Source organism: Salmo salar, chromosome ssa14 (genome assembly GCF_905237065.1).
Source record: "Salmo salar chromosome ssa14, Ssal_v3.1, whole genome shotgun sequence".
NCBI classification, from domain to species: domain Eukaryota; kingdom Metazoa; phylum Chordata; class Actinopteri; order Salmoniformes; family Salmonidae; genus Salmo; species Salmo salar.
The window spans coordinates 46032864-46043984 of NC_059455.1; the positions used below are offsets into that span (position 1 = coordinate 46032864).

Here is an 11121-nt window from a genome sequence, read left to right on the forward strand (position 1 = left end):
CTACAGTTAGAAGGAAAGTCAGCCCCCAGCGTTGACTACAGTTGGAAGGAAAGGCAGCCCCCCAGCATTGACTACAGTTGGAAGGAAAGGCAGCCCCCCACCCAGCATTGACTACAGTTAGAAGGAAAGGCAGCCCCCCACCCAGCATTGACTACAGTTGGAAGGAAAGGCAGCCCCCCAGCGTTGACTACAGTTGGAAGGAAAGGCAGCCCCCCCACCCAGCGTTGACTACAGTTGGAAGGAAAGGCAGCCCCCCAGCGTTGACTACAGTTGGAAGGAAAGGCAGCCCCCGCCCAGCTTGAACTACAGTTGGAAGGAAAGGCAGCCCCCCAGCATTGACTACAGTTAGAAGGAAAGGCAGCCCCCCCACCCAGCATTGACTACAGTTGGAAGGAAAGGCAGCCCCCCAGCGTTGACTACAGTTGGAAGGAAAGGCAGCCCCCCCACCCAGCATTGACTACAGTTGGAAGGAAAGGCAGCCCCCCAGCGTTGACTACAGTTGGAAGGAAAGGCAGCCCCCCAGCATTGACTACAGTTGGAAGGAAAGGCAGCCCCCCAGCGTTGACTACAGTTGGAAGGAAAGGCAGCCCCCCAGCGTTGACTACAGTTGGAAGGAAAGGCAGCCCCCCAGCGTTGACTACAGTTGGAAGGAAAGGCAGCCCCCCAGCGTTGACTACAGTTGGAAGGAAAGGCAGCCCCCCAGCGTTGACTACAGTTGGAAGGAAAGGCAGCCCCCCCACCCAGCATTGACTACAGTTGGAAGGAAAGGCAGCCCCCCAGCGTTGACTACAGTTGGAAGGAAAGGCAGCCCCCCAGCGTTGACTACAGTTGGAAGGAAAGGCAGCCCCCCAGCGTTGACTACAGTTGGAAGGAAAGGCAGCCCCCCACCCAGCATTGACTACAGTTGGAAGGAAAGGCAGCCCCCCAGCATTGACTACAGTTGGAAGGAAAGGCAGCCCCCCAGCGTTGACTACAGTTGGAAGGAAAGGCAGCCCCCCAGCGTTGACTACAGTTAGAAGGAAAGGCAGCCCCCCAGCGTTGACTACAGTTGGAAGGAAAGGCAGCCCCCCAGCGTTGACTACAGTTGGAAGGAAAGGCAGCCCCCCCCCAGTGTTGACTACAGTTGGAAGGAAAGGACATTTTCAGAACAGAAACCTTGGTCTTCCTGTGTGATGTGACCATCCTTGACAGTCCCTGCCAGGACCCATTGGACATTATATAGGGAATAGGATAATATCAGTGTCATATATATAGTCAGGATCTAGAATATCAGTGTCATGTATATAGTCAGGAACTAGAATATCAGTGTTGTGTATATAGTCAGGAACTAGAATATCAGTGTCATGTATATAGTCAGGAACTAGAATATCAGTGTCATGTATATAGTCAGGAACTAGAATATCAGTGTCATGTATATAGTCAGGAACTAGAATATCAGTGGCATGTATATAGTCAGGAACTAGAATATCAGTGTCATGTATATAGTCAGGAACTAGAATATCAGTGTCATGTATATAGTCAGGATCTAGAATATCAGTGTCATGTATATAGTCAGGAACTAGAATATCAGTGGCATGTATATAGTCAGGAACTAGTATATCAGTGGCATGTATATAGTCAGGAACTAGAATATCAGTGGCATGTATATAGTCAGGAACTAGAATATCAGTGGCATGTATATAGTCAGGAACTAGAATATCAGTGGCATGTATATAGTCAGGAACTAGAATATCAGTGGCATGTATATAGTCAGGAACTAGAATATCAGTGGCATGTATATAGTCAGGAACTAGAATATCAGTGTCGTGTATATAGTCAGGAACTAGAATATCAGTGTCATGTATATAGTCAGGAACTAGAATATCAGTGGCATGTATATAGTCAGGAACTAGAATATCAGTGTCGTGTATATAGTCAGGAACTAGAATATCAGTGTCATGTATATAGTCAGGAACTAGAATATCAGTGTCATGTATATAGTCAGGAACTAGAATATCAGTGTCATGTATATATTGTCAGGAACTAGAATATCAGTGTCATGTATATATTGTCAGGAACTAGAATATCAGTGTCATGTATATATTGTCAGGAACTAGAATATCAGTGGCATGTATATATTGTCAGGAACTAGAATATCAGTGTCATGTATATATTGTCAGGAACTAGAATATCAGTGGCATGTATATAGTCAGGAACTAGAATATCAGTGGCATGTATATATTGTCAGGAACTAGAATATCAGTGGCATGTATATATTGTCAGGAACTAGAATATCAGTGGCATGTATATATTGTCAGGAACTAGAATATCAGTGGCATGTATATATTGTCAGGAACTAGAATATCAGTGTTTTGTATATAGTCAGGAACTAGAATATCAGTGGCATGTATATATAGTCAGGAACTAGAATATCAGTGTTTTGTATATAGTCAGGAACTAGAATATCAGTGGCATGTATATAGTCAGGAACTAGAATATCAGTGTCATGTATATAGTCAGGAACTAGAATATCAGTGTTTTGTATATAGTCAGGAACTAGAATATCAGTGTCATGTATATAGTCAGGAACTAGAATATCAGTGTCATGTGTATATTGTCAGGAACTAGAATATCAGTGGCATGTATATATTGTCAGGAACTAGAATATCAGTGGCATGTATATATTGTCAGGAACTAGAATATCAGTGTCGTGTATATAGTCAGGAACTAGAATATCAGTGTCGTGTATATAGTCAGGAACTAGAATATCAGTGTCATGTATATAGTCAGGAACTAGAATATTAGTGGCATGTATATAGTCAGGAACTAGAATATCAGTGGCATGTATATAGTCAGGAACTAGAATATCAGTGGCATGTATATAGTCAGGAACTAGAATATCAGTGTCATGTATATAGTCAGGAACTAGAATATCAGTGGCATGTATATAGTCAGGAACTAGAATGTCAGTGTCGTGTATATAGTCAGGAACTAGAATATCAGTGTCGTGTATATAGTCAGGAACTAGAATATCAGTGTTGTGTATATAGTCAGGAACTAGAATATCAGTGTCATGTATATAGTCAGGAACTAGAATATCAGTGGCATGTATATAGTCAGGAACTAGAATATCAGTGGCATGTATATAGTCAGGAACTAGAATATCAGTGTCGTGTATATAGTCAGGAACTAGAATATCAGTGTCATGTATATAGTCAGGAACTAGAATATCAGTGGCATGTATATAGTCAGGAACTAGAATATCAGTGGCATGTATATAGTCAGGAACTAGAATATCAGTGTCGTGTATATAGTCAGGAACTAGAATATCAGTGTCATGTATATAGTCAGGAACTAGAATATCAGTGTCATGTATATAGTCAGGAACTAGAATATCAGTGTCATGTATATATTGTCAGGAACTAGAATATCAGTGTCATGTATATATTGTCAGGAACTAGAATATCAGTGGCATGTATATATTGTCAGGAACTAGAATATCAGTGGCGTGTATATATTGTCAGGAACTAGAATATCAGTGTTTTGTATATAGTCAGGAACTAGAATATCAGTGTCATGTATATAGTCAGGAACTAGAATATCAGTGTTTTGTATATAGTCAGGAACTAGATTATCAGTGTTTTGTATATAGTCAGGAACTAGAATATCAGTGTTTTGTATATAGTCAGGAACTAGAATATCAGTGTCATGTATATAGTCAGGAACTAGAATATCAGTGTTTTGTATATAGTCAGGAACTAGAATATCAGTGTGATGTATATAGTCAGGAACTAGAAAATCAGTGTTTTGTATATAGTCAGGAACTAGAATATCAGTGTTTTGTATATAGTCAGGAACTCCTGACTCAACAGACTGACTCTCTTTCTTTCATTTTCTTGGTGTCCACCCAGAGGTTCTGTAAACCTCTGGGATTTTCAATAATGTCTGGCTGTGTATTGCAATAGTTTTAATATGGTGGACTGAGGAGATTTGGAGGTGAATATAGCATATCCATTACTTGAATTAATAGTCCATGAAACAGTCTTAATATCTATGTTCCCTTTTCGAGTTATGGGGTTAGTCAGCATTTTCAATCATCTGCCATCTTAGAACACATCTATCCAGTACTGAAAGATCGCCTTGATTTCATTTCATATAACGAACATCTCATCCTCTCTCTCTCTCTCTCTCTCTCTCTCTCTCTCTCTCTCTCTCTCTCTCTCTGTCTCTGTCTCTCTCTCGCTCCCTCTCTCTCTTTCTCTCTCTGTATCTCTGTCTCTCTCTCTCTCTTTCTCTCTCTGTATCTCTCTCTGTATCTCTCTCTCTCTCTCTCTGTATCTCTGTCTCGCTCTCTCTCTCTTTCTCTCTTTATCTCTATCTCTCTCTCTCTCTCTCTCTTTCTCTGTATCTCTCTCTGTATCTCTCTCTCTCTCTCTCTGTATCTCTCTTTCTCTGTATCTCTCTCTGTATCTCTCTCTCTCTCTCTCTGTATCTCTCTTTCTCTGTATCTCTCTCTCTCTCTCTGTTTCTCCATCTCTCCTCCTCCAGCCCTCCCCAAGCCCCCCACCTCTCTCATAGTGACTGAGACCACAGCCACCAGTGTGACCCTAATCTGGGACTCTGGGAACCCTGAACCTGTGTCCTTCTTCATGATCCAGTACCGGGCTAAAGCCACCGACGCAGGCTTCCAGGAGGTGTGTTCTAATGGCTCTCTGGGTTACAACATCCCGGTCACTTTCCCCAAATTCCCAGGTTTTTCTGAAATCCTGGTTGGAGAATTCCAGATGTCCTGCTTTTCCCTCTTGATTCTTGGGAAACTAACAAACCCGGGATTTCTGGAAAACATGGGAATTTTGGGACAATTACTGGAATTATGCAACCCTAAACATGGTTGAAAAAGTAGAAAGACCGAGATTGTTCTGTAAGTAGCTTTGGGATGTAAATATCTGCTAAATAACCATATGATGATATTGTAGGTGGACGGAGTAGCTACCACTCGTTACAGCATCGGCGGGCTCAGCCCCTACTCAGAATATGAGTTCCGTGTGATGGCGGTGAACAACATTGGGCGCGGGCCGCCCTCTGACCCGGTAGAGACCCGTACTGGGGAGCAGGCTCCCTCTTCACCCCCCCTGGCTGTCCAGGTCCGCATGCTGTCTGCTTCCACCATGCTGGTCCAATGGGAACCGCCCGAGGAACCTAACGGACAGATCAGAGGGTATGATGAATATGAATATGTCTTATGAAGGCTTAATGAAGGATTCCTAGACACTTCATAGCATGTGAATATGAATGTGTCCCAAATGACACCCTAATCCCTATATCGTGAACTACTTTTTGAGCCATATGTGCCATTTAGGACACAGCCTATGTCTTATGAAGGCTTAATGATAGTCATTAAGCCTTCATAAGTCATTTATAAACAAAATGTCATACACACAGTGGCTTCAGAAAGTATTCATACCCCTTGACCTATTCCACATTGTGTTGTGTTACAGCCTAAATTCAGAATGGATTGCATTAATGTTGTTGCTTTCACCAATCTACACACAATATCTCATGCTGACAAAGCCAAAACGGCAGGGTAGCCTAGTGGTTAGAGTGTTGGACTAGTAACTGCAAAGTTGCAAGTTCGAATCCCCGAGCTGACAAGGTAAAAATCTGTCGTTCTGCCCCCTGAACAAGACAGTTAACCCACTGTTCCTAGGCTGTCATTGAAAATAAGAATTTGTTCTTAACTGACTTGCCTAGTTAAATAAAGGTAAAAAAAAAAACGTGTTTGCAATTGTATTGTTAATGAAATACAGATCTAATTTACATAAGTATTCACAAACCTGAGTCAATACATGTTAGAATCACCTTTGGCAGTGATTACAGCTGTGAGTCTTTCTGGGTAAGTCTCTAAGAGCTTTGCACACCTGGATTGTACAATATTTGCCCATTATTCTTTTCAGAATTCTTCAAGCCCTGTCAAATTGGTTGTTGATCATTGCTAGACAACCATTTTCAGGTCGTTGTCATAGATTTTCAAGTAGATTTAAGTCAAAACTGTAACACGACCACCCAGAAACATTCACTTTCTTCTTGGTAAGCAACTCCAGTGTAGATTTGGCCTTGTGTTTTAGGTTATTGTCCTGCTGAAAGGTGAATTAATCTTCCAGGGTCTGGTGGAAAGCAGACTGAACCAGGTGCCTGTGCTTAGCTCAATTCAGTTCATTTTTTATCCTAAAAAACTCCCTCGTCTTTGTTGATGACAAGCATACCCTTAACATGATGCAGCCACCACTATGCTTGAAAATATGAAGAGTGGTACTCAGTGATGTGTTGTATTGGATTTACCCCAAACATAACACTTTGTATTAAGGACAAAAGGTGAATTGCTTTGCCACATTTTTTGCAGTGTTACTTTAGTGCCTTGTTGCAAACAGGATGTATGTTTTAGAATATTTTATATTCTGTACAAGCTTCCTTCTTTTCACTCTGTCAATTAGGTTAGTATTGTGGAGTAACTACATTACTTCATTCCTCTCCGGACTCTCCTGTATCTTTGTAGTGACTGAGTGTATTGTTACACCATCCAAAATGGAAATAATAACTTTACCATGCTCAAAGGGATATTCAATGTCTGTTCTTTTAAAAAAAAATGTTTACCCATCTACCAATAGGTGCCATTTGCAAAGCATTGGAAAACCTCCCTGGTCTTTGTGGTTGCATCTGTGTTTGAAATTCACTGCTCGACTGAGGGACCTTACTGATAATTGTATGTGTGGGGTACAGAGATGAGGTAGTCATTCAACAATCATGTTAAACACTATTATTTCACACAGAGTAAGTCCATGCAACTTATTATGTGACTTGTTAAGCACATTTTCACTCAAGACATTTCAGCGTTTAATTTTTTATTAATTTCTAAAAACATAATTCCACTTTTACATGATGGGGTATTGTGATGTCATGAGGGGGTATTGTGATGTCATGATGGGGTATTGTGATGTCATGAGGGGGTATTGTGATGTCATGATGGGGTATTGTGATGTCATGAGGGGGTATTGTGATGCCATGAGGGGGTATTGTGACGTCATGATGGGGTATTGGGATGTCATGAGGGGGTATTGCGATGTCATGAGGGGGTATTGTGACGTCATGATGGGGTATTGGGATGTCATGAGGGGGTATTGCGATGTCATGATGGGGTATTGTGTGTAGGCCAGTGACACATCTACATTTAATCCATGTTAAATTCAGGCTGTAACAACAAAATGTGGAAAAAGTCAAGCTGTGTGAATGCTTTCTGAATGCACTGTATACAGTATAAGGTATGATAGTTATTTTCTAACTAAAAAAGATATACAACAATCAAACAAATATACAAATAATGAAGAAATACTGACACTATTTAATAAAGTACTATCTTGTCTTATCATATCACATATATAAAAAATCTCAATAGGTACAGGTCCTTTCCACTGTTGGTTTGTTGAATGTAATGATTGATTTGTAACTGTCACCAGGTACCGTGTGTACTACAGTTCAGACATGAACGACCCTCTGAGTGGCTGGCAGAAACACAACACTGACGACAGCAGGCTGACCACCATCTCAGGGCTGACCACTGATATCACCTACAGCCTCAGGGTGCTGGGGTTCACCTCTGTAGGGGACGGACCCCCCTCGGACGTACTGCAGGTCAAGACTCAGCAGGGAGGTGAGAGAGGGAGTGTGTTAGTGTGTGGTGTGTATCTTAGTGTGGGGTGTGTATCTTAGTGTGGGGTGTGTATCTTAGTGTGGGGTGTGTATCTTAGTGTGGGGTGTGTATCTTAGTGGTGGGTGTGTATCTTAGTGGTGGGTGTGTATCTTAGTGTGGGGTGTGTATCTTAGTGTGGGGTGTGTATCTTAGTGTGGGGTGTGTATCTTAGTGTGGGGTGAGGATCATGTTGAAACAGCCACTGTGACTATTCTAGTGTGAATGATGATTTGTGTCTTCTTGGTTCAATAACTAACCATCAGACCATAACTAACCATCAGACCATAACTAACCATCAGACAATAACTAACCATCAGACAATAACTAACCATCAGACCATAACTAACCATCAGACCATAACTAACCATCAGACAATAACTAACCATCAGACAATAACTAACCATCAGACCATAACTAACCATCAGACCATAACTAACCATCAGACCATAACTAACCATCAGACAATAACTAACCATCAGACCATAACTAACCATCAGACAATAACTAACCATCAGACCATAACTAACCATCAGACAATAACTAACCATCAGACCATAACTAACCATCAGACCATAACTACTAACCATCAGACAATAACTAACCATCAGACCATAACTAACCATCAGACCATAACTACTAACCATCAGACAATAACTACTAACTATCAGACCATAACTAACCATCAGACCATAACTACTAACCATCAGACCATAACTAACTATCAGACCATAACTAACCATCAGACCATAACTACTAACCATCAGACCATAACTACTAACCATCAGACCATAACTACTAACCATCAGACCATAACTAACCATCAGACCATAACTACTAACCATCAGACCATAACTACTAACCATCAGACCATAACTACTAACCATCAGACCATAACTACTAACCATCAGACCATAACTAACCATCAGACCATAACTACTAACCATCAGACCATAACTACTAACCATCAGACCATAACTACTAACCATCAGACCATAACTAACCATCAGACCATAACTACTAACCATCAGACCATAACTACTAACCATCAGACTATAACTACTAACCATCAGACCATAACTACTAACCATCAGACCATAACTAACCATCAGACCATAACTAACCATCAGACCATAACTACTAACATCAGACCATAACTAACCATCAGACAATAACTAACCATCAGACCATAACTACAAACCATCAGACCATAACTACTAACCATCAGACCATAACTACTAACCATCAGACCATAACTACTAACCATCAGACCACAACCTGTCCTACTCTGTCCCTGTGTCCAAACAAACACCTGTCCTACTCTGTCCCTGTGTCCAAACACCTACCTGTCCTACTATGTCCCTGTGTCCAAACAGCTACCTGTCCTACTCTGTCCCTGTGTCCAAACACCTACCTGTCCTACTATGTCCCTGTGTCCTAACACCTACCTGTCCTACTCTGTCCCTGTGTCCTAACACCTACCTGTCCTACTCTGTCCCTGTGTCCTAACACCTACCTGTCCTACTCTGTCCCTGTGTCCAAACCCCTACCTGTCCTACTCTGTCCCTGTGTCCATACACCTACCTGTCCTACTCTGTCCCTGTGTCCTAACACCTACCTGTCCTACTCTGTCCCTGTGTCCTAACACCTACCTGTCCTACTCTGTCCCTGTGTCCAAACCCCTACCTGTCCTACTCTGTCCCTGTGTCCATACACCTACCTGTCCTACTCTGTCCCTGTGTCCTAACACCTACCTGTCCTACTCTGTCCCTGTGTCCAAACAACTACATGTCCTACTCTGTCCCTGTGTCCAAACAACTACCTGTCCTACTCTGTCCCTGTGTCCAAACACCTACCTGTCCTACTCTGTCCCTGTGTCCAAACCCCTACCTGTCCTACTCTGTCCCTGTGTCCATACACCTACTTGTCCTACTCTGTCACTGTGTCCTAACAACTACCTGTCCTACTCTGTCCCTGTGTCCTAACAACTACATGTCCTACTCTGCCCCTGTGTCCAAACCCCTACCTGTCCTACTCTGTCCCTGTGTCCAAACACCTGCCTGTCCTACTCTGTCCCTGTGTCCAAACACCTGCCTGTCCTACTCTGTCCCTGTGTCCTAACACCTACCTGTCCTACTCTGTCCCTGTGTTCAAACACCAACCTGTCCTACTCTGTTCCTGTGTCCAAACACCTACCTGTCCTACTCTGTCCCTGTGTCCAAACACCTACCTGTCCTACTCTGTCCCTGTGTTCAAACACCTACCTGTCCTACTCTGTCCCTGTGTCCAAACACCTACCTGTCCTACTCTGTTCCTGTGTCCTAACACCTACCTGTCCTACTCTGTCCCTGTGTCCAAACACCTACCTGTCCTACTCTGTCCCTGTGTTCAAACCCCTACCTGTCCTACTCTGTCCCTGTGTCCTAACACTCACCTGTCCCTTCAGTTCCTGCCCAACCATCCAGCTTCGAGGCAGAAGCGGAGTTGGATACACGCGTCATGTTGACGTGGCTGTGGCCTGTCCAGGACACCATCACTAAGTACGAGCTGCAGTACTGGGAGGCTAACTCTGACAACAAGGTAGGAACGACATTGAAAGAGCCTGGACCATGTAGTCGTCCTCCGTCTCTCTGTCTCCCAATCGGTCTCTCTCCACTCTTTACTATTGCAGGCTCCTCTGTTACTCTGCAGATTGATGTTTCTCCTCACCAAGAGTGTTGTACCATGTCATTTCTCTGAATGGTTATGTGTCAGGGTAAAAGCTATGTAATGCATTCCTCCTGTCCTCTCCTTCTCCCCTCCTCTCCTCTGTGGAAGGAGTGTAAAAAGAAGTGGCCGTATCGACAGCCACAACAATGATCCTGTCTGAATGCTTCTCAGCCGTCAGCTATAATAGTGGCTGGCTTCTCCTTTCTTCTGTTCAATCAATTGGCAAAGAAAGCAATTTAACCTCTCGACAAATGTGGACCATTTTAAAGGTGTTTTTCTCTGGGTTAATATTCAGCAGTTTTATACACATACTGTAGCAGGGCCTTGTCCTGATTCAGGGAGTCAATGGAGTGTTATTTTAGGTGTTTCACTGTTTCTCAGATATTGGTTTCATACTACAAATAAACAACTGCAGAATCTGTTTATAATATACCAAACTACACAGAGTAGAATAAAACACGCTATTGGGGACTGAGTCCTCATTTGAGATTAAAACTCTTAAACTCAGACTTGTAAATGTTTGTTGTTAATGGGAGATTAGTAATGCTTTGTGTATTAGACTTACTAGAATTATTTAATTTAAAAAAAAACATGTTCTCTTCCTTTTATCAGATCCACGTGACCTTTAATCCTGCGGGGTCATACGCCGTGGAGGGTCTGAAGCCCGATACCTTGTACCGTTTCTCCCTGGC

General features: G+C 42.5%; 1 protein-coding gene across 15 annotated transcripts in view; it reads left to right on the forward strand.

Annotated features, from left to right (window-relative positions):
* The window catches only part of LOC106569653 (receptor-type tyrosine-protein phosphatase F), a 469500-nt gene that overhangs the window by 315397 nt on the left and 142982 nt on the right, over positions 1-11121 (forward strand). For all 15 annotated transcript variants that reach the window (XM_045694461.1, XM_045694460.1, XM_045694463.1 and 12 more), the window contains 5 exons: positions 4528-4673; positions 4956-5197; positions 7491-7684; positions 10167-10300; positions 11042-11121. The exon at positions 11042-11121 is cut by the window's right edge and continues 65 nt beyond it. In XM_045694461.1, the coding sequence (XP_045550417.1) occupies positions 4528-4673; positions 4956-5197; positions 7491-7684; positions 10167-10300; positions 11042-11121 (796 nt within the window). The remainder of the gene's footprint in view (positions 1-4527; positions 4674-4955; positions 5198-7490; positions 7685-10166; positions 10301-11041) is intronic.